Here is a 24,897-nt window from a genome sequence, read left to right on the forward strand (position 1 = left end):
CCAGAATAGCTTACCGGATGTTGAAGAAATTTGGTATAGATATAGAACATAGTCTGGAAGAACACATAGGGTAGTAAGTTTTTTTTTTAAATCCGCGCGAACGAAGTCACGGGCGATTATTCTCAAACGCATTGACAATATTCTTCTATTCACAATATATTCTGTCGTACTGAGAGTTTCTTGCGCATTGAATTTCATTTTAAAGCTTTCTCGGAGCCACATTTTCTTCTAAATTGCATGTCTTTGCAATACAGCCGCTGTCTGCAGACATTACCATATTTATTATTCTTGTTTTTTTATATTTTACTACATTATATTCTGATATTAAAGCAGTAAATTTTATTAATGTAAAAAAATAAATAACAAATCGAAAAATTTGAAATAAATAGTTGTAGATGTATAAAGGTACGCGTCCATTGTCCTACCCGGACTCACCGCACGCACGGCCCGCAACTAACGTCAGGCGTCCGGATAGAGCCGGACATAGGTAGGCTTTTTGATTGTGTATTCGGTTAAAATAAACGGTGTCCGAGTTGTCCGGCTTTTGTTAGGTAAATTACATTTCGCAAACGACTGACCGAGCGCCGGCGATGAAAGAGACAAAATGCAAGAGTCCGGCCTTCCTACCTAAATTTCCGGCCAAGCGGTCTGTCCAGCTATAAGATTTGGCAACCTGAGAACCCTAGAGGCGACGTAGTTTGAAAGTTTACTTTGTATTATTTTACATAACAATGCGACCTTCACATCAAGACAATGCAAATCCGTTAAATTCGCGCGTTCGGTGCGTCTGACGCAGCCCTATGGAGAAGTACCTTTACCGTTCAGATAGGACGGACGGTATGTCACACAAGAATAATTTAAACACGTAAAACGAAACGTAATTAATAACATAAACTGTGTAATCGTGGGCGGTCTGTGAGTTTGTAATAAAAACTTGTAACTTGCATGGAATTTCCACATTGTAATTTGGATCGATACCAGGACCGTCGTTTACAAATGCTTTATTAAAATACTTTATTCACAACAAATGCTTATAACCATGGCTTTGCGTGTTTAACCTTTTGCATTGAAATACTTTGTAGGTCTAAGTAAAAGGTTACTAGCGGTTAGAATTATCATATTGGTTATATTAATAATCTTATTAAAATGATAATCATCAACATTACAAGAAGCTCTCGCTAAATAGTTGGATTAAGGGCCCGATACCTTTTGACCTCCGATCCTAGAAACCGCACGCATGGTGAGAAGGTTCCTGTCACTGCAGTCCTTTTTTTTTAAGGGGGAAAGCATTACGCATACCGGGTGCCCCGGGGAAAGCTACTCCGGTTATGTGGGACTCTCTCCACATCCCTAAAGGGACAAGGAGCCTACCCACTAAACCCCCTCTGGTTCCCTCGACTCACTGGTTACCGGGGTGTGGGCACATGTTAATACTCTTCGCACAATATCTCTGCAGCTCTGACCACTGGTTGTTTGAGTCATGGGACTCCGCAGCTCCGTGGTGCTCTATTTTTCATATCATATATTTTGTATATTTTTTTATTTTATATATAAAATGTAATATATTAAGAATAAGGTTAATAAATAAGGTTATTAATATTATAAATGCGAATATGTAGATGTATTATTACGGTTGTTAGAAGGTATCTCTAGAACAGCTAAACGGATCTCGCTGTAATTTGGCAGAGAAAACAAGATCTGGAAGAAGACGAAGGCTAAAGATAAATAAGTTGGTTTAGTTCAGCGCAGATGGAGTCGTAGCGATGATTGGATATTTTGAATGATGAAATAATCAGAGATTTCGTATGAATTCACCTGCTGCTATGTTATTTAATGCATCTAGAATTAGAAATATATTTATTATACTTATAATACGTGTTATTTTGTCCCTTTCTTAAGTGTTTATTAGCTATTAGTAGTATGTCGTATTTAAGGTCGCAACTTGCCTGATTGTCGTGTACTCTTTACAATGGTAACCAGAAACATCAGTTGCCCGAATTGGTCGGCTTGACTAGTGAAATACCGCACATACAGTCGTACATGCAGTGGAAATTCCGCGTTTCGTTTATTAACTGTGTTGTCAAAAGATTAGTTTTACTTTTCTTTCACTTCGCTAACTTTTCTTATAAGTAAAAGGGGATTAGGTTTTCGCTTATAACTTGTACCACACATTTCCCCGTTGAATTTCTTCATTACTTATAGTTGCTTGGCTAACGATACTACAATGCCCTCGTACGACACATTATTAGTGAGAAAATTGGCGTAATAAATTGTTAGATTGTGTGTACTTATTAATTATCTCATACTATCATAATAATATTGCTTGGAAGCAAATTCCTTAGCGAATATCAATAAAATACCTTATTGCAATTGAATAAGATTCATATTTAATTAAGAATATTCTACGAAGAATCAGTTTTCATGCAACTGTTAGTTAAAAAAACCTTTAAGTACTCAACACGTGACAAGGACTGGCTACAACTATATCTTGCTAATATTATAAATGCGAATGTTTGGATGGATGGATGTTTGTTTGAAGATATCTCCGGAACGGCTCAACATATCTTTATGAAATTTGGCATAGATGTATAACACAGTTTGGAATTTCAAATAGAAAAAGAATCAATATAATTGGTTCTCCAGGACCGAAGTTCTGAGACCACAAATATAAATAGCATAAGTATTAAGAACCTTCTGATTTCTAAGTCGTTTGAAAATACATAACTTTGGTGAACAGAACTTGAATATTTTACAACCCTAACCCCATTCCGATCGACCCGATAATAAATTTAGCTAATTGCGGTGAAGCCGATAACGTCCTTTTGTTATTTAAAGTTTTCCTTTTAAATGAAAAGGGTTTCAGTTTCTAACTGAAATTGGATTTGTAATATAAAACTGTTTTTCAATTTATTTCGACATTGAAATTATAACGAAAAATCAAGAGAGAAATATTATTTCTTTACAAAATTACTAATAACTAGCTGTTACCCGCAACCCTGTCTACGAGGAATTAAAATTAAATAGGCTATGTGTTCTTCCAGACTATGTTTTACTTATATGCCAAACTGTGAGATCCATGCAGCAATTTTAGAGATACCTTCTAACATCGATGCAAACATTCGCATTCATAATATTGGTAAGATAATTAAGAGTAAAATGTTTTTTTTAAGTAGATTACTGCAATGAAAAATGTGTCTTTGTTGGCTTTTTAATTAAGAAATACAATTGAACTAAGCGAGATATTTTTCTTGCTTACAGAGGTTTTCTCAACCCGATTTTCTCGTATATGGTGGTCGAGCATCGGGACTAATTGACTTTACTGGTTACCAAAAATAGGTCCATATTTGAGTGCTTTTAATTCAATTTTTTTTCTATGGCATAATGGCTTAACAGTGGTAGAGCCCGCTTTAACATCTTCGCACGAATTGGCCCGGCTCGCCCATTGACATACCACGACCACACAGAAGACAGGCGTGAAGTGGAAGCAATTCCGCGTTTCGTCTGATGAGTGTGCGTCCCGGAGGCCTAATTTAGTCCTCTTTCCCTTCCCATCTTTTTTCTTATAAGGAAAGGATGGGAAGTGGAAGTGGACTTTCCGAATGAGAGGATGCATGGAAATGTTTTCTTTCTGTGCATCCTCTCCTCCGTCCATTAAAGGTAGGCAACGCATATGCAATAGCGTATGTCTATGGGCAACAGTCACTTCGCTATTTCAGCGATTTCAGGAGACCGCTCGCTCGTTTGCCACCTTATGATATATAAAAAAAATGTGCTTAATCATTAACTACAATTATCTATACTAATATAATAAAGCGGAAAGTTCGTTGTTTGTTTAAACGCTCTAATCTCAGGAACTACTGGTCGGATTTAAAAAAATCTTTTTTTGTTGGATAGTCCATTTATTGAGGATGGCTTTAGGTTACATAACATTACGTTGCGACCAATAGTTTTTTTTTTTTAATTCCGCGCGGACGGTGTCGCGGGCGACAGGTACTTTTCATAAAACTTTTCTCTTATCGATTGCCAGTTACTTTTACCTTGACATTACTGGCATTGTTGGAAAAAAAATATATTTCTTTTGCTCTTTAATATATCTGTTGTCTGTAAATATTCTTTAGTTTTCTCAAACAATATGTATCCTTTGTTTGAGATAATTGGATTCTATATGAGCAACAAGAAGACCTTTAGGATTTATATCAACCTTTGTTGTATTCTCTTATCTTTGTATTTTTCTTAAATTATTTCTTTTTAGTAAACCGAAATTATTTTCTATTTAAATATCGAGAGCGTCGGTGGCTCAGGGGTTTAAGCACTTGACTTGTAATCTGCAGGTCCTGGGTTCGAATCCTGCCATATACCAATGTGTTTTTCGATTTTTGATTTACATATGTACAATTATCCGACGTTCTTACGATGAAAGAAAACATCGTTATGCTGGATATATCTGAGAAGAAATTCAAAAATATGTGAGAAGTCAACCCGCATTTGGCCAGCGTGGTTGACTATGGCCTAGTCACCTAACTTAGGGTAGGCTCTGAGCCCCTCAGTGGGTAGTGGTCGATTTAGGTATCTTATTTCACCTAAACTTAATTTCAATATTAAAAGCACTTTAGTATAAATACTAAGGTAAATTTAATGTTCCTTAAATCCGTTTCAAAGAAATATAAAAACTAAACGAGTATAAAGTCCAGTCTTATATTTTTTATCATGAAAAATATTTAATTTAGATTTCTAAGATCTTTCTATTAACTACAGAAAGTAGCAGAAATGAAATTAATAATTTATTTAATTTAAACGAGACTTTTAAAATAAGTTTTTCTTTTAGAATTAAAACCAATTTAAATTATTCAAACTTTCGTGATTATATACACTTATATAAAAACGGCTAAAACATCGACTAGTTTGGAGCCCATCAGGGGACCTTCATCAGGGTGAGTGGGACTGGTATTATATTGCGGGCACCCGTCGCTCAGGAGTGTCACTCACCCCGATGAAGGGCTCCTGATTGGCTCGAAACTAGTCGGTGCCACCGGACGAACATACGTGAGTGTTATAGCTATTTTTATATAAGTTTAAAATCAATTTAATTAGTTGCCTCTGTGTACCTGACTATGTTCTACATCTGTGCCAAATTTCAGCGATATCTATGCAACCGTTCTGGAGATACCTATTACAAACATCTTAACATTTGTATTTATAATATTAGTAAGATTAGAATCATATTACCATTTCTAAACCTTTTTAAACATTCCTGAAATAACAAAGCATCAAATGCTAGGTTATATCGTTCAATAAACCTGAATAGGTACTCATGTTCCAAATACAGAATCTCTCCCGATTCACTGAATTGAGTTAAGTGTATCTGAAAATTTCTATTATCGTCAACCTAAAAATAGAATATCAAAGTAATTGGCGCGTATTCGTTGAATTTAAATTATTTATCATTTATTTTAGCGTCGGTGTGTCAGTCCAGTCAGTCATGAAATTTGGCACACATGTAGAACATAGTCTGGAAGAACACAAATGCTACTTATTATGATTTCTATGAATGGATTTGCGAGCTATAGCTAGTAAATAAATAATAATAAATACATAGATCATCATCATCAGCTCACTATACGTCCCCACCGAGGGGCTCGGAGTCTACCCTAAGTTAAACGCTGGCGGGTTGACTTTACACATATCTTTGAATTTCTTCTCAGATATGTGCAAGTTGCATCACGATATTTTCCTTCACCGCAAGATGGTCGGATAAATGTATATATGTAAATCGGAAATTGAAAAACACATTGGTACATGGCGGGATTCGAACCCATGACCTGCAGATTGCAAGTCAAGTGCTTGACCCCTGAGCCACCGACACTCTCAACTTTCAAACTAATACTGTCTAAAAGTGTATGTGAATGTTACACAATCATATACATAACTACATAATAAAGTTAAAATGAAGACTTAAAAGTGTGTAACAGCTCTAAGTAGTCTTATAAGTAAATCTACTTAGGTGTTAAGTAGCGTCTAGTCAAGGCTCTATTCTTATATTAGCTGTCTCTCCCGACTTCGTATACTATGAATTAAAGAAAAGCTACTATGTTCGTTTGTCCCAATCCAACTATTCAAATTTTTGCAATAATAACATTACTAAGATTTTTTTATATCATAAGAAACGAGCGAGCGGCCACCTGAAATAGCGAAGTGACCGTTGCCCATAGATATACGCAATTGCATATGCGTTGCCTACCTTTAATCGACGGAGGAGAGGATGCACAGAAAGTAAATATTTTCCCTTTCCATGCAACCTCTCATCCGGAAAGTCCACTTCCACTTCCCATCCTTTTCATGTAAGAAAAAGGATGGGAAGGATGACTAAATTAGGCCTCCGGGACGCACACTCATCAGACGAAACGCGGAATTGCTACCACTTTACGCCTGTCTTCAAAAAATCAAAAAGATAGAATATTCTAGATATTTTTAATGTTGAAGTATGTCAATGTTAGAAGCAATTTAGTAAACACGCAGTTGTAATTGCTTTCTGTAGTATGTCATGTTGGAGCATTTTAATATGCGTCAGGTATTCGGGTCGCTCTGCGGGAAGTCGGGTATACAACGTAATACGAAAATTTGGGAAATCCCCGCATAAATCGATATATATATCGCATAGTTCTCTTTTCATGTATTTACACGTCGTTTTTCTATTTAGTATTATTTCTGCCTTACACGATTACTTTGAGCATTAATCTGTTATGACGCGTTTCCTAAACTTTAAAAAAGTCCTTAAAAAAATTAACAGTCTTTAACCAACCACTTATTTGCAGTATTTTTGGTTTTGTTTTTTAGTATTTTCGAAAAATACATTGGTACATGGCGGGACTCGAACCCAGAGCCATCGACGCTCGGCCTATGGACTTGCCTAATCACCCTTAACTTAGAGTAGACTCCGAGCCCCTCGGTGGAAACTTATAGCTGATGATGTTGATGAAATATCTGGCCTCAATTACTAGATGCTTCTTTCCCCCTTATAAGTGGCTGAACGTTATCAAAGCTTTTGCCTACCAATATAAAAATATGTGGATATACATCTATAAATGGATAGGTCATTTGTTAATGACAACTTTGTTCCGACTTAAACGCGCCTGTCGAATTTCGAATACTCACCACTGCTTACAACCACAACCATCAGCGCCAAAATGGCGGAAATAAAATAGGCACAAAACACCACGTACTTATAGCCAGTCTATGCATGACTCAAACACGCACAGCGTATATTCAACATGTATCTTAATTTGTGCCGCAATCTCATTATGTGAAGGGTTTGTGCTGCAGGAATTTTGATTAAATCCTAAAATTAATTGAAAATATTCTGCCACACTTTATTTAAAATATAAAAAGAAATGAAAACATATTTTTACAATTTAATAGCGCGTTTTTGGAGTATAAGCACGAGTTTCTGAGACCGAAAACCACGTTTAAAATATATCGTTAACTTTTTTTTTCAAAGATAATGAAAGGGATGACAATATAAAATTTTCCTAACTTTCGTGAAAGCGTAGAGTGTCGGTGGCTCAGGGGTTAAGCACTTGACTTGCATCTGCAAGTCATCGGTTTAAATCCCGTTAGTACCAATGTGTTTTTCGATATCTGATTTACATATGTACATTTATCCGACGTTCTTACGGTGAAAGAAATCATCGTGATGCTGCACATATCTGTGAAGAGATTAAGAGATATGTGTGAAGTCAACCCGCACTTGACCAGCTTGGTTGACTAAGGCCTAGTGACCTAACTTAGGGTAGGCTCCGAACCCCTCAGTCGGGATGTATAGTGATCTATATAAAGAGACTAGCGGACCCGATAGACGTTGTCCTGTCTACACGTCTTTAATTTGAAACTGACTGAAAAAATTGAAGGACACAGTGATGGTAGCGCCGTCTGTCGGATCCAATGTAAAACATTCCAAAATCAACAACTACTAATAAATTAAAAAAACATTATCCAGCGGACAAAATTGTGAATCTAAACCATTCCCAGATCCCCTTGAACACACACAAAAAATTTCATCAAAATCTGTCCAGTCGTTTGAGAGAAGTTCAGTGACATACACACTCACAGAAGAATTATATATATAAAACATTTTGACTCACGGATGACGATATGTTATACAGAGATTTTGGTGTCAGAAAGTCATAATAAGTCATCATTCGAATTGTATTTTTTTTTTTATATCAAAAGGTGTCAAACGAGCAATCGGCCACCCGAAATCGCTGAAATAGCGAAGTGACCGTTGCCCATAGACATACGCAATCGCATATGCGTTGCCTACCTTTAATCGACGGAGGAGAGGATGCACAGAAAGAAAATATTTTCCCTTACCATGCATCCTCTCATCCGGAAAGTCCGCTTCCACTTCCCATCCTTTCCTTCTAAGAAAAATGGTGGGAAGGGAAAGAGGACTAAATTAGGCCTCCGGGACGCACACTCATCAGACGAAACGCGGAATTGCTTCCACTTCAAGTCTGTCTTCTGTGTGGTCGTGGTATTTCACCGGGCGAGCCGGGCCGATTCGTGCGAAGATGTTAAAGCGGGCTCTACCACTGTTAAATGTATTCTTCCTTCGAATGCTACATAACTTTAATCAATAGAATTAATGTTATTTTAATTTAAATATTTCATATTATAATGTGTTGCCGACAGATACGGAACTTTGTACACTTTTTTATTCATAATTGTTATATTTTTGTATTTAGAACTTTGTATGTTTTTTCTTTCTTTTTCTCTTTATTTAAAACGATTAGTTGTAAACATAGTCCGTAACAGTGTGTGCTTTTCTCCTTATTTCTAATAATTCTATTTATTATTTTCATTTTATCTTTTTATTATATAAAATAATATTCCAAAATTCATCCTAATCCAAACGCTCTTTCCATCCTTACATTTTCCGTCGTCTTTATAATGTTTTTTTTATTCTTGTAAATACAATGTTCATATAATCTTGTCAGCGTCAGCTTGTCCTATAAAAACATTGTAAGAATACATTCAGCGAGGCATGCGAACAACATTTGACCTTTTAACACGATACACGGTTAGCCATTTTTATTCAGACCTGTGTTTCATAAATATAGCGTAAGCTGTGGCCCGCAACTAAGCTCGTAAAAAAAATTTAATTAGTAGTTCTGTCTTCTTCCACATTATGTTCTACATCTGTTTGGTACTACTGCACCGACGGCGGAGCAGCAGTGCGGTCCCTTACAGACCGCACCCGTCGCCTCGCGCGCCCTTCACTCTGCATCTACCAGTTGCGCCATGCCATTCCGCCCGACGACATACTTGTCAAATCATATTTGTTTTTATAATCCTTTGCATTACAATCATCAGCAACCAACCAGCCTTTCATTACATCATCATACAGTCCACTCGCTCATCAACATCTATGATTTTCAGCGAGATACGTGCAGCCGTTCTGGAGATAAATTCAATCTATCCATCTAAACATTTGCATTTTATCAGTAAGATTTATGTATATATTTTCAATCAATGATTCTACTTTTTTTTTTGTTACAGAAGTAACAAAATGATCGATCCAAGCTCATCTGAAGAAGACAGCGAGGATGAACATAAGAAGCAACCAACGAAACTACCAGGTCAGTAATCATATTATTATATCTATATGATTATTCAAAGTTCCAAGATATTTTTTTTTTGTACCATAACGTGGCAAACGAGCGAGCGGCCACCTTAAAATGGCTGAAATAGCGAAGTGACCGTTGCCCATAGACATACGCAATTGCATATGCGTTGCCTGCCTTTAATCGACGGAGGAGAGGATGCACAGAAAGAAAAAATATTTTCCCTTTTCACGCATTCTCTTATCCGGAAAGTCCACTTCCACTTCCCATCCTTTCCTTATAAGAAAAAGAGTGGGAAGGGAAAGGGGACTAAATTAGGCCTCCGGGATGCACACTCATCAGACGAAACGCGGAATTGCTTCCACTTGACACCTGTCTTCTGTGTGATCGTAGTATTTCACCGGGCGAGCGGAGACAATTCATGCGAAGATGTTAAAGCGGGCTCTACCACTGGCTTATTTTAACCAAAAACTTTGAGTTTGATGCTTTGAATTGTTAGTTTACCCCTAACGACTAATCATTTGAGTCAAATACGCTTAAGTTTGTTTTTCTTGTCCCAATAATCTAAGAACTTCTTAACGTAATAAAATGTAATCGCTTGGTCCAGACATTAAATGGCCAATGTCTATAAAATTTGTTTACAATGGATCTTTATGGATATTTGCCAAGTCGTTCGGTGATACAGGCAATATGTAGCCCGAAATGGAACGTAAAGAAAAATTTTAATCTTACTAATATTATGAATGCGAATGTTTAGATGGATGGATGTTTTTTGAAGTTATCACCAGAACGGCTGCATGGATCTTGATGAAATTTGGCATAGATGTAGAGCATAGTCTGGTAGATCGCATAGGCTACTAATTAAGTTATTTTTTTCTGCCACGCAGACGAAGTCGCGGGTGACAGCTAATGTTTATCTTAATAATTTAGTCATATTATTAAGATAAAGTTACTGAGTTTGTAAAATTGTATCCAAATACAGGATGATGATAATTTCTAGGTCTAGACCTCTTCCGAGTTTTTTCTTCTGCGTAACATTTAAGTTTTAATTAAGTAACTCCAAAAAATTTAAGTTATAAAAGAAACACGTAGTTGTAAAATATACAATAGTATATCATGAACATTAACTAAGTGCGACACAACCTTGTCTAGACTTTACCTCATAAATATATACGAGGCATCGTAACTTATTTAAGTTAATGGACTGCGTACTTAGTACTATAACTTAGTGTCCTATATCATGTGTGCTTTCGCCAATTTTGTAATTAACTGTCTTTTAACATAATAGCAAATTGTGCTAAGTAACGGTTTTACAACTTAAATTTTTTATCTATTATATATTTTAACTACTTAAAAATTAAACTAAAAACTACTTAAAACTAAGTAACTTATTAAAATCAATACCGATTTTTTTGTAAAAATATTGATAAAGATTGAAACAAAGATCCTTATAATTTAACTAATTAATTTCGCAACTAATGCTTATACAGGATGTTTCAAGTTATAATACATGGTGTTCCAAGTTAAAATAGATGATGCCAAACTTCGTTAATTACAACAGTCTTACCTGTTTTGTAAATTTAAGCATAAATCTAGGAAACTTTAAACTAAAGTAATAACATAACTTAGATAAAGCGTCTGAAACTGATCACCATCCTGAGATTAAGTTACGATAAACAAACGTAGGATGTTCTGTAGGATAAAGCAGTACTTAGAAATTACTTTCTCATTTACTTTTCTTACTTCTTTTCCTATTTTTAGTTTATTTATAAATGTACATAGTAAGCGGCACTTGTTTCGTAATTTAAAGTGAAGTTTGACGTATTCGACCTCTTTTGTAACCGAAGAGTTTGTAAACCAAACAGGTTAAGCTGGCCACTAAGAATCTTATTCGTCATCTAATAATATTGTAGTGTCTGTATGTAAAAAATCATAAAACATTTTGTATCTATGACATTCATTCTATGTGAAATCTTATACATAAAATTCTCGTGTCACAATTTTCGTTCCCATACTCCTCCGAAACGGTTTGACCGATTCTCATGAAATTTTGTGAGCATATTGAGTAGGTCTGAGAATCGGCCAACATCTATTTTCCATCCCCCTAAATGTTAAGGGTAGTCCACTCCAAAATTTTTATTTTTTAGACAAACACGCGGACGGAGTCGCGGGCGACAGCTAGTCTTTAAATAAAATTGTTGCTTAGAACACAATACTTTTAAAAGCATATTTCAAAAAGTTGTTTCGCTTTTTATTTCGGTTTTTATTCTAGTAATACCATCATTCACAGTATTTTACGATTCCTACAAAAATAAGGTCACAGTTTTGCAAAGGCAGCCAGAAATTTCCATACCATTTAGTTCAGTTCAAATAATGTAAAGGTCGAATAACTTAGGTCTGATGTCTTGTCGCGCATTGAACGACTTTTGGCTTCCATCCAACATCGAGATATCGTACCAAGGTTTATAGACATACGAAATAGAGGGCTGTAATAACCTTCAGAATTCCATATCGATATTCAAATTAGGAATTCTAAATAAGAATCGAATTATTCAGGAATTCCGGAGACTTATTTCATTCACACTTAAGTAATTTAAAAATAAAAATGCTTTTCATATTTTACGTAACTTTTAAATAATGTTATGCGTCGGAGGGCTAATTTTCTCCCCTTTTCCTTGAGTCCCAGTCCCGTCGTAAAAGTACGCAATGCATCTGCAATGATGTTTTAGGTCTATGGTTGCTTCGCTCATCATCAACCTGCCCTTATCCCTATCGAGGGTCGGCACAGTATGTACTACTCCTCCATACATCTCTATCAGCCGTCATATCCGAGTCTACCCCCTTCCTACAAATATCCGCTTTCGCACAGTCATTCCATAGTCCATAGTCTATGGTTGCTTCGCTATTTAGACTAATTCAGGCCACTTCATCGCTTAACCTTATATCAAATTAAAAAAAATCTGTCAATGCTATAAAAACAAATTGCCAAACTCATTTCATAAGGAGCTAGATCGACAGATACTGACTATGACTACAATGATAATTTTTTTTTATATCATAAGGTGACAAACGAACGAGCGGCCACCTGAAATCGCTGAAATAGCGAAGTGACCCATAGACATACGCAATTGCATATGCGTTGCCTATCTTTAATCGACGGAGGAGAGGATGCACAGAAAGAAAATATATTCCCTTTCCATGCATCCTCTCATCCGGAAAGTCCATTTCCACTTGCCATCCTTTCCTTATAAGAAAAATGGTGGGAAGAGAAAGAAAGGGAATTTAGTCCAAATTAGGCCTCCGGGACACACTCATCAGTCGAAACGCGGAATTGCTTCCACTTCACGCCTGTCTTCTGTGTGGTCGTGGTATTTCACTGGGGGAGCCGGGACAATTCGTGCGAAGATAAAGCGGGCTCTACCACAGTTAAATACAATGTTATATCAACCCACTCAAAACTTATAATGTCGGCGTTCCATAGACTATGCGTAGAACACTCGACAGTGTAGTATGTTCCTTGTGAGGACATCCTTAATCCTAACAAAGGTGTCAAGAGCTTGTGAGGATAAGAAAGCGTGATACTGACAAAACTTACAAGTACTTCAGATAGGGTCGTGCTATATATGCTTAAAAGGAAAAGCGATAGATGGCGTTGTATAAAATTTATTCGACGATAGCAAAGTTCTTTATAGTACAAGATATAGTTAAGCGATAAAATTAGCTTAAGTCCAGACAGATCACACGCCGCAGTCGCTGTCGGCTGCGACAATCATTGTCGCGATACGGCCTCATAGTAGGAAGATTTCCTCCTATTAATAATAGATGCGTTGGTAGAGTTTCTTCTGCCACTTCTTCTCCCAGAGATAACTCTTTCCGAATTTGTAGTAATTTTAGATGTATTAATAGCAATCAGATAATAGCAACCGATCAAGCCGTGGTTCGGCCCTCTCGGGCACCCTTGAATCGGAATGCTAAACGCGTAATGAGTGACAGCCCAAGCCGAGGTCCCCTCTTGGACGCCCTTGAGTCCAGTCACTCCATGGAGCGTCTACCTAAGCGATCTAAGAGCTCGGTGGCCTCCCAATCCGGTAACTATAATGAAGTAACAGCCCGAGCCGAGGCTCCTGAGGGAGCTCTCGAGTCTTGTTACTCTTAAACGAGGTTCAGGCTAAGCGCCATCTGCGCTCGGCCACCTCAAGCCCGGTGAAGCTGTTAATACCTCTTCAAGGCAAACAGTGACTACACAGGCACAAAGAAAAAATCTTAAGTCGTAAACGTTCTGTAAGTTTAAATTCATTTATCTTATTTTACTTAAATTGGGGTTTTCTAACATCATTTGTAATTTCTACAACAAAGTAAACTTTAACACAGCAATTACTCGTCATGTCAAGCATATTTGTTCTTTTCTGTTGTTAAATAAAAGCACAATAGGTCGTTGTTTGTCCGTTTATGTCGGTACAATACGTTCCTATCAAATACAAAAGCGGGAACGTTGGAAAACCCTTGATCAAATAATAAAAGGACTTTTGTTTATATAGGTCAAATTATGCGTAAATTTTATTCCATATTCTACTATATGGTCTTTCGTCTGCCACATTAATGTTTCCAAAAATATATTAAGAGCGTCGGTGGGTCAGTGGTCAAGCACTTGACTTGCAATCTGCAGGTCCTGGGTTCGAATCCCGCCATGTACCAATGTATTTTTAGATTTCCGATTTACATATGTACATTTATCCGACGTTCTTACGGTGATGGAAAACATCGTGATGCAACCTGCACATATCTGAGAGGAAATCCAAGATATGTGTGAAGTCAACCAACGCGCACTTGGCCAGCGTGGTTGACTATGACCTAATCACCCTTAACTTAGGGTAGGCTCCAAGCCCCGTCGGTGGGGACGTACAGTGAGCTGATGATATATATTAAAGATTTTTTAGTGGTAACCAAAAGCTTACTATGGTTTACAGAGATAATATTACTAATATTATAAATGCGAATGTTTAGATCAGTGGTTCCCAAACTTATTTTGCCCACTTTGAGAATAAATTTTTTTTTAGCGCCCCCACATTTTCATAGATTTAAAAACCACTATAATTTCAAATTAAATTAATTAATTATTTTGACCTATACATGTATATTAACGGAGAATTGTAAACAAACTTTTACTATAACCCGCAACTTGGAACTTGTAGCGCCCACAAGGGGGCGTTATCGCACACTTCGGGAAAGACTGGTTTAGACGGATGGATATTTGTTTGAAGTTATCTCCAGAACGGCTGCATGGATCTCGCTGTAATTTGGCATAGATGTAGAACATAGTCTGGAAGGACACATAACCTATTTATTAAGTTTGTTTTTAATTCCGTGCGGACGGTTTCACGGGCGACAACTAGTGAAAGTATAAACAAGAATGTAATAAAATGTCTTCAAACGTAGAAGAAAATATAAATGGATTGTATGTTGATAGGGCTGATGGATGACGATGATGATTAACCAAGTCTGTCATAAAAATCGATTTAATCTAAAAGTGTACGAGTATTTTCATTCGTTTCAATTTTCTAAAAAGCTATGCATTCCAAACATATCCATTTTCTATAGATGACAAGACAAGGTCATGCATGACGTGACATATTTCTTTGATGTTTGTCATATAACGATTCTTTAAATATTATTCTTTTATGTTTCTGAATTATAAAAACATGTAAAACAACATATTCTTATCTCTCACATCCTCTTTGATAAAGATGAGACAAAGATATTTTTAATAAGTATCACGGTAATTGATGTACACCCTTTTTTTTTATAGTCAGGAAATGCATTTACGCACGCCTACGCCGGGCGGTGCAATGGCGTAGGGAGTGTGGGACTCGCCGGCCACAGAAGGTGACCAGAATACCCACTAAAACCTGACTGCCCTCTGACGCATCGGGACGGGGCCACGGGCACGAATTGATGTACACCCTGTAGATACAGAGACACGCCCTGTTTATTGACTTATTACTAGCTATCAAATTAAAATCTTACTAATATTATAAATGCGAATGGATGGGTGGATGTTTGAAGGTATTTTCGGAACGACTCAACAGATTTTGATGAAGTTTGGCATACATGTAGAACATAGTCTGGAAGAACACATAGGCTACTAATTATGTTTTTTTTACATAGCGTGCGGACGGAGTCACGGGCGACAACTAGTGATGAATAATAATAATATTTATTGTAATATTAATGTAAAGGTTAAAATGTAGGAGGGCTGGAGTATTAAATATGAAATGGTTGATAGCAGACGTTGCGTAGGTGTACAAGAGTTTTTAATGATGTACTTAAATTTACAAGAAAAATTTTATATTTATACTAGCGGACCCGACAGACGTTGTCTGTCAATTTGACACTGCGATGGTAGCGCCGTCTGTCGGATCCAATGTAAAACATTCCAAAATCAACAACTACTAATAAATTAAAATTTAATTAAAAAAAAAATTGTCCAGCGGACAAAATTGTGAATCTAAACCATTCCCAGATCCCTTTGAACACACACAAAAAATTTCATCAAAATCGGTCCAGTCGTTTGAGAGAAGTTGACATACACACTCACAGAAGAATTATATATATAAAGATTTGAAAATAAACTTAATCTTAACGGTAAAGTTTATAATTTTTTATTTAGGATTACCAACAAAATATGTTACATATAATATATATATACGTAGTACATAGGTTTTTAGGAATTACTACGTAAAAACTAAAGGGAGAGGAGGGAGGGGAGGAAGGGGTCGAAAAACCTACAAAAAAATGTCACGTAGTATGGGTATGTTCTCTTATCTCTACGGAGGCTAAAAAATTATATGAACATGGATCTTTAGTATCAGCAAGTTCCGTTGGATTGCCAAAAAAATTACGATCAACGAAAATGATGATTTCAACTAGGCTTATCTAAATTAAATGACAAAAGCTACTAAAAGTACTAGAAATATACAATAACATTGTCACATCATTATGCCCATACATTACCATGCACTGATCCATACATATCAGCCATTTAATTCGAATTGACTCCATTATTACACATTTCGTATTTGACATCCATCCATACATCGCTTTTCTCGCCCTTTACAGTCATCCATTCTTTTAAAATTACTAATATATATCCCATAAATATAATATATTCTTCTTATTAAAAACGATAATTTCAATTGACAGTGGTAGAGCCCGCTTTAACATCTTCGCACGAATTGTCCCGGCTCGCCCGGTGAAATACCACGACCACACAGAAGACAGGCGTGAAGTGGAAGCAGTACCCCGTTTCGTCTGATGAGTGTGCGTCATGAGACCTAATTTAGTCCTCTTTCCCTTCCTAACCTTTTTCTTATAAGGAAAGGATCCGAAATGGAAGTAGACTTTCCGGATGAGAGGATGCATGGAAATGTTTTCTTTTCGTGCATCCTCTCCTCCGTCGATTAAAGGTAGGCAACGCATATGCAATTGCGTATATCTATGGGCAACGGTCTTTTCGCTATTTCAGCGATTTCAGGTGGCCGCTCGCTCGTTTGAAACCTTATGATATAAAAAAAAAAAACAATTCTTTACATTTTATTAGTGCCGCCGGGTTCTCTGGTTGGCGGACGTCCTTCAGTGCGTGGCAAGCCTGAGTTACCACGAGGCTCGACAGCTGGATTACCAGGTAAGTCTAGAATAGTTAAAAATTATCTATATATAACTTTAAGAAGTACTATTTCGGGAGTACACTGGATGCGGATGGCACAGGATATTGTGACAATCAATGGGAGAAACCTATGTTCAGCAGCAGACGACCCCAGGCTGATAATAATGATGAAAAAGGTCTAGCTATTTTTAGACATTATTAGTTAAAATACTTTGGAGCGAATGACGTGCTTTCGTTACAAAGTCAAGTGTCAGAATGAATAGTGAGGGGACATAAACGTCGACATTTTATTAAGGCTAGTGTTTAGTCAATACACTGGCGTATTTCCAGATTTTATTCCTAACACTACGAAGAAGGAAATATTAAAAATTCACGTTTTAAATACTACAAATGCATTGTTATTTTTTTTTAAAGAAATTAAGAAATATAATAAAGAGAAAACGTAAATGGTAATTTTAAAAAATACAAAAATATATGTACCAAAAAATAAGAAAAAAACTTTTCAACGATGCAAATAAATTACATTAACATAAACATTTTATTAAAACGTACTAACGCTCTCATGAAATTTAAGAAACGACTCGTTGACCTACTAAGGTCGTTGGGAGCTTAATGGAAGTAGATTTGCAATTTTCATTCATAAAGTTAAGCTTTGAGCTAGTTTCTGATGAGAATAACTCATTTTAAGTTAGAATAACTTTAAATTATAACTTCAATTGAGTTTTAATATTACTTGATTAGTACTCAGTTTCATTTAAGTAGAACTTTCGACTTTATAATATTTCTGAATATAAAAAGACAGCTAATTAAAGTTAACTGAACTTTAAATTACATTCTCTATAGTAGAGACCTTCTCTTTCATTCCCTTTGAAAAACAAGAGACAACAATTGTCAATACAACTTGCCGTAGTCAAAAAGTACAGTTATCACTAATACTAATTATTTAGTATTCATTAGGTGCAAGTCCACTAACAACAGCACCGTTAGCAGCTCCCCTCCATCCAGCGACCAGACAAAGAGAGCAAGCTGCGCTCGCACCACCACCACACGCGTAAGTAACACTAGTCCAGATAAAATATCCACGACCATTTCGTCTCACGAAACATCGTAGAAGTAGAAACATAATACGTAGATTAATACTAGAAAAAGATTTAAACAGAATAGAGGAAGAAGAAAATCATACAAATATTATAAATGTGTGATGGATGTTTGTTTGAAGGTATCTCCAGAACGTCTCAACGAATCTAGATAAAATTTCGCTTACATATAGAACACAGTCAGACAAAAAAAACACATAGGCTACTAATTATGTTTTTTTTACATTGCGTGTAGAGTCGCGGGCGACAGTTAGTAATAGATAAATAGATACTAGAGACGGTATAACAGAAATCAAATTTAAAAGTAAATTAGAAGTAAAAGCAATTACTTAATTTAGTGTTTAGTATCACAACATGACCATAAGTTTACACACACAGATAAAAATCAATACAGCAAAGGAACTAACTAAGACCATAAGTTAGTACAATCTGTTTGTGTGAACGTAATTCATATGACATCAATTAAACCCTATCGATCTTTTAGATCGTTCTTGCGCAGGACGTCAACGGGCAGCGCGAGCTCCGGGGAAGCACCGGCGCCTTCACCGAGTCCATCTGGTACCAGTCATTCAGATAAAGATCAAGACCCACAGGTAACTTTAACATAACCCTTAACTGTTGTCGCAGCAATCTTCTTTAATTTATTCCTACTGTTTACTTTCTGTAAGAAAATTTTAGTAGGTAAATATTGAATTGCTTTATACTGTGGTCGTGTCTATGGTATGTTTTAAGCTCGCCTGAGGACTTAATGGTAATTTCAATATTTTAAGCCATAAATAAATCAAGGATTGAAAACTCAATAGATTTTAATCCAAGAATTATTTATAAGTCAGATTTTAAATTTCAAATTGAGTTAATCTCTGAAGAATTTTAGAAAGTAATGGAAATTTGCCTTTGAAGGAGAAAATAGAGAAGTTGGAAGAAGATAAGAAGCGTCGTCTGCAACTCTATGTGTTTGTATCAAGATGTATAGCACATCCTTTCAACGCGAAGCAACCAACAGACATGACAAGAAGACATACAAAACTCACACCACATCAACTTGAAACTATTCAGGCTCGATTCCAGGTTTGTTCTTAAAATTATTACTTGCTAGATATTTTTTTTTTATCAGGATCAGGATTAGATTCAACTATTAGTAACTAGCTGACGCTCGCGACTCCGTCCGCGTGAAATGAGAAAAAAAATAATTAGTTCCCGGCAATTATTCGAATTTTTCTCGCCGTAAAAACCATCTTTGAACTTCGACGAACATTAAAAAAAAAGAATTGACCAAATTGGTCCTTTTTTTCAGAGGGGAATGCTTTATGCATACTCCGCGCCCCGGGGGGGACGCGGTAGTTATGTGGGATTCTACTCCTTAGCGGAGGCATACCCACTAAACCCCTCTGTTCCTCCAACGCATCGGGACGGGCACGCTTTCGCTCTCATCCGCGGCCCCGTCTGCGCCAGCTGCCGAGGCGGCTCCCTCTCGGGGGGGAGGCAACCCTCAGTCGCCGGTGATGGACTCCCCCGTGTCCATCACCAGAGAACCAAATTGGTCCTGGCGTTGTTGAGTTATGCGCTTACCAACACATTTTGCGATTCATTTTTATATTAAAGATAGTAGACCATTACTAATAGTTGAATCTATTCTATCTATCTATCTTAATCAGCAACAAATTTAATTGTGCTAACTTCAATTCTTGTATTTTCTTGATTTCTGTTCCAGATTCTCTTGCATTTAAATTTAAATCGTAACAGTGTTATATAAAGAATGTATATCGTTTTAATTTTAAATATATTTACGAGTTTTCTTTAAGAAATATCTTATTTAATCATGTATTTATTTTTCAGGCATTCCTCAAAGGTGAAACTCAAATCCTAGCAGACGAGGCATTCCAAAATGCAGTGCAATCTTACTACGATGTATTTCTAAAATCAGAAAGAGTTGAACAAATGGTGAAATCCGGCGCCTGTTCTCATCATGATTTTCGTGAAGTATTCAGAAATAACATCGAAAAACGAGTCAGGTAAGATTATTCTAAAATTTTTTAATATTAGCAGATTTTTTGCTAATTTATTAATATTTCTTGTACCCTCTACCCTTGTGCTAGGATATGGCTTACAATAGTCGAATGGCTGGTTTTGAACTCTAGACCACCTGATCGGAAATCCGTATCCTTAACCATTAGGCTATTGGCTATTGATGAACACAATTGTTTAATTTTAAACTACACTGTAACCTACTTTATCTAATTTACTATCACTTTAAACAATTCAATTTTAGATAAAACTAGGATCAAGGTATTTGGATAGTTAATTTCTAACTGTAATTTTTTGTCTAAATAATTAGACATCAAAAATGTTCAAATTGAAAAATTCTATTACTACCCACATATATTATCTTTATAGGTCTTTGCCTGAGATAGATGGATTAAGCAAAGAGACAGTACTAACAACATGGCTTGCTAAATTAGATTGCATCATGAAAGGAACAGGTAAGAAGTTAAATTAATTTTATTTTATAAAAAAAAAGATAAAGTCATGACGATAAATACTTTCCAGAAGACTTTATAAATAAAACAATCAGTTCGTTTGTCACGATTTTACTTTATTTTATGTTATTGTCTTCATGACTTTTATCTTCTAGATGTGCCATTGAATGGGCATGAGCTATATGTGTTAACGCCTCACTTTTTAATAGCTTACCTGCATCTGAATGTTTGTGATCAAAATATATGTGTGTTACGTGTAGTGTACTGACTTCAATTATCATTAATATAATATCTGTTTACCTTACATTACAATCAGTTAAAATGTCTAGACATAACCTATAAACAAGAACACATAACAAAGTTAATTTAAATTAACCTAACTAAGATAATCGAGAGCGTCGGTGGCTCAGGGGTCAAGCACTTGACTTGCAATCTGCAGGTCCTGGGTTCGAATCCCGCCATGTACCAATGTGTTTTTCCATTTCCGATTTACATATGTACATTTATTCGACATTCTTACGGTGAAGGAAAACATCGTGATGCTGCACATATCTGAGAAGAAATTCAAAGATATGTGTGAAGTCAACCAACCCGCACTTGGCCAGCGTGGTTGACTATGACCTAATCACCCTTAACTTAGAGTAGGCTCCGAGCCCCTCGGTGGGGACGTATAGTAAGCTGATGATGATGATGCTGAAATTATTAACTATGGATAGATATTTTTTGCAACAATTCCAAAATTATTATAAAGTTTGTAATTAGTAAATTTAATTTCTCTTAAAGATCACTCTTGAAATTCTAATGCCGACTATAAATATTTTAAAAGCGAAAATTTTGTTTTCTTATACTTCATTTTAATATTAAAATGTTTGTTGTAAAAAAACCTCAATACTAAACACTATTACAAAATTCATCATCATTTTAACGAATGTGTGACCTGCATCTGTCTCACTCTGTGTTTCTGTCCCTCTCTCTCACGACATGTCTCTCTCACACAACTTGAACAGGAATAACAGGTACCATCGGATGTCAGTTCATTTTCCTTATCTATCCAGCTTGTGTCTTGTATGTTCGTTTCTATGTCTATTAGTGAGTTTCCATTGTCGTAACACCTCTATAAAACCAATGTTACCATCCTATACCATCATTATCTAAGGACGCATCAGATTTTCGACTTTCAAGAAAAGGATGGGATGTGGAAGTGGACTTTCCGGATGAGAGGATGCATGGAAAGGGAAGATATTTTCTTTCTGTACATCCTCTCCTCCGTCGATTAAAGGTAGGCATCGCATATGTAATTGCGTATGTCTATGGGCAACGGTCACTTCGCTATTTCTGCGATTTAAGTTGGCCGCTTGCTCGTTTGCCACCTTTTGATTAAAAAAAACCTACTACTTCTAATATACCTTTCTACTTCCTGCTTAATTTCTGCTCTCTTGCCTTTTCTTTTATCCTCTTTGAAAGTGACAGAGATATAAGTATTATTCGCATGTGTTACGACTATTGAAATTCATTGCATATTATTATATGTTGCTTATTTGCTTAATATATAATTCTGTGTTAATTTCTGTTAATTACTGACAAACTTAAATAAGTGAGAGTCTACGGGATAGCGATTTCTCGCTTATAAAAGTTTCTCTCTAAACCCAGTTTCTCGCTTATGGAGTTTGTCTACGAGGACAAATGACTCTCGCTTATAGAGGTTTCTCGCTTATCCAGTATATGTTTGTTGAGGTTATGTTTTAGTTTTTTTAATGTGTGATACGATTTTTTGTCTACGATATGTAATATTTTCTTATGTATAAAGGTACCTGGTAAGTACTAATGTGTTTAAGCTTTAAGGTTTATGAGGCTTTGTTCATATTTGCTTCCTTTGTATTTAAAATTTATTCAGTTATGTAATTTGAAGCATTTGAACTAAACTATCGTATATAGTACTTTATGTAAAGATTTTGTAAGTATATAAGAATACAATATGTAATTTATTATTAAAGCTTTACCAAATTTGAAGAATTTTAAAATTTTCACATTCAATTCTTTCCGTTACATTTAAATTGACGTTTACATTCTTTATTAAAAACTTTTAAAATTGTCTATTATTTTGCACTTCAACATTCCTTTACAGCAACATATTAAAGTTAAAGTATTAAAAATGGAATATATTTTTAAAAGGTATACCTGGTGATGATGAAACCAAACGACCATCGAGAGCACAACAACAGAGCCTCAATGCTGAATGCATACTCAGCAAAGAACAACTATATGATATGTTCCAGCAGATATTAGGAGTTAAGAAATTTGAACATCAATTACTCTTCAATGCTTTACTGGTAAGATATCATCAGCTCATTATAGGTCACCAGGCTCGGAGCGTACCCTAAGTTAGGCGTGGTTATGCCGTAGTTAACCACGCTGGCCAAGTGCATGTTGACTTCACACGTATATTTGAATTTCTTCTCAGATATGTGCAGCATCACGATGCTTTCCTTCACCGTAAGAACATCAGATAAATGTACAAATGTAAATCGGAAATGAAAAAACACATTGGTACATGGCGGGATTCGAACCCAGGACCTGCAGATTGAAAGTCAAGTGCTTTTTAATACATACTTGTATTATAATAGGACATAACTTTAAACTTACTTTCCAATGAAATTTATTTTACATGTCAAATTTCTTGTCCAAAGTTATGTTTATACCTTGTTAGATTCAATTATTTTAATATTTTCTATTATAAGTTCCTCGCTTATGGAGTTAGTCTATGGGGACCAATGACTCTCGCTTATAGAGGTTTCTCGCTTATCCAGTATATGTTTATTGAGGTTATGTTTTGGCTTTTTTAATGTGTGTTATGATTTTTTTTCTACATTCTACATTTTTTATCTTACATTCAATAACTTACCAACAGTTGGATTCAGCTGATGAACAAGCTGCAGCGATTAGAAGAGAATTAGACGGAAGAATGCAAAAAGTCAACGAAATGGAAAAGGTAAGATTAAAATTAACGAATTTCTTTCATAATACAACTGCAATGATTTAGGTGGTCCTAGGAAAATATGAATAGATGAAAGTTGGATGGTGAAAGTTCAAATTATTAAAAAAAAAGTGTCTTCTGAAATGACGAAAACCTATCCTACTTAATGACAAAGTTACAATAAATAAAAGTAAAGTTGAAAAATGTTTTATTCTAACAGAACCGCAAGTTGATGCCAAAATTCGTGCTGAAAGAAATGGAGTCACTGTACATAGAAGAATTGAAATCTTCCATCAATCTATTGATGGCCAATTTAGAGTCTCTGCCTGTCTCAAAAGGCGGTGCTGACTCTAAATACGGTCTACATCGTATCAAGCGGTATAATCACAGGTTTGTATCTGAAAAAATGTCTAGAAATATCATAATGTTTTATATTTCATTGATGTAATTCGATGATTAAAATCTAGAAAGTAAATTACATTTTCTTGCATTCAAAGTTTCATTATAGAATCTAGAAACTTCTTTCTGAAGTTGTTTTAACGTTTTTTTTTATTATTATTATATTAATAATCGAATTGTATCAGAATGTTGGTGTTGTCTAGATGTTCTTGCGTCCCTAATTGTGTGTTACCTTAAAATTGTCGTCATTCGTAATCATATTAAACAAACTCTTCTCTATCATCTATAGTCAATGTTGCAGATAATCGATGGCAGTTTGTGCTTAATCAATGTCTAAAGGTTCATATAAATTAAGTTCGTTTTACACTGAATTTGGATCATTAATTAAGAAATACTATTTAGAGAAGTATGACAGTCATAAGAAATGCGTTAAGTTTTATCTTCAAAACTAAATGATGTATACAAAGCTATCAAAAAAAATCTAAGTTCACGGGAAGTATCCTGTAGGTTTTGATTCCCTTGCGAAAATTTGCGTAAATTTACGGCATAAACGGTCGTATCTTTTGATTGGGTTGTCTTAGAAGTTTTTTCACAGCACCTATCGACAGACCTGAACATTTGATATAAATTCCAGTTTGATACCTTTACACGTTTTTGAGAAAAAGGG

The 24,897-nt window shown here is 35.7% G+C and overlaps 1 protein-coding gene across 15 annotated transcripts in view; it reads left to right on the top strand.

Annotated features, from left to right (window-relative positions):
- Nucleotides 1–24,897, top strand: part of Cadps (calcium-dependent secretion activator 1) — a 44,323-nt gene that overhangs the window by 3,548 nt on the left and 15,878 nt on the right. For 11 of the 15 annotated variants that reach the window (XM_013313372.1, XM_013313364.1, XM_013313367.1 and 8 more), the window contains exons 2-12: nucleotides 9,556–9,635; nucleotides 17,218–17,301; nucleotides 18,241–18,334; nucleotides 18,865–18,973; nucleotides 19,281–19,448; nucleotides 20,217–20,392; nucleotides 20,775–20,860; nucleotides 21,865–21,873; nucleotides 23,030–23,187; nucleotides 23,766–23,846; nucleotides 24,052–24,221. In XM_013313372.1, coding sequence (XP_013168826.1) covers nucleotides 9,566–9,635; nucleotides 17,218–17,301; nucleotides 18,241–18,334; nucleotides 18,865–18,973; nucleotides 19,281–19,448; nucleotides 20,217–20,392; nucleotides 20,775–20,860; nucleotides 21,865–21,873; nucleotides 23,030–23,187; nucleotides 23,766–23,846; nucleotides 24,052–24,221 — 1,205 coding nt within the window. In that variant the 5' untranslated portion in view covers nucleotides 9,556–9,565. The remainder of the gene's footprint in view (nucleotides 1–9,555; nucleotides 9,636–17,217; nucleotides 17,302–18,240; nucleotides 18,335–18,864; nucleotides 18,974–19,280; nucleotides 19,449–20,216; nucleotides 20,393–20,774; nucleotides 20,861–21,864; nucleotides 21,874–23,029; nucleotides 23,188–23,765; nucleotides 23,847–24,051; nucleotides 24,222–24,897) is intronic. The other 4 variants (XM_013313365.1, XM_013313378.1, XM_013313379.1 and 1 more) reach the window with 2 other exon arrangements.

Source organism: Papilio xuthus, unplaced genomic scaffold (genome assembly GCF_000836235.2).
Source record: "Papilio xuthus unplaced genomic scaffold, Pxut_1.1 DF827570.1, whole genome shotgun sequence".
NCBI classification, from domain to species: Eukaryota; Metazoa; Arthropoda; class Insecta; order Lepidoptera; family Papilionidae; genus Papilio; species Papilio xuthus.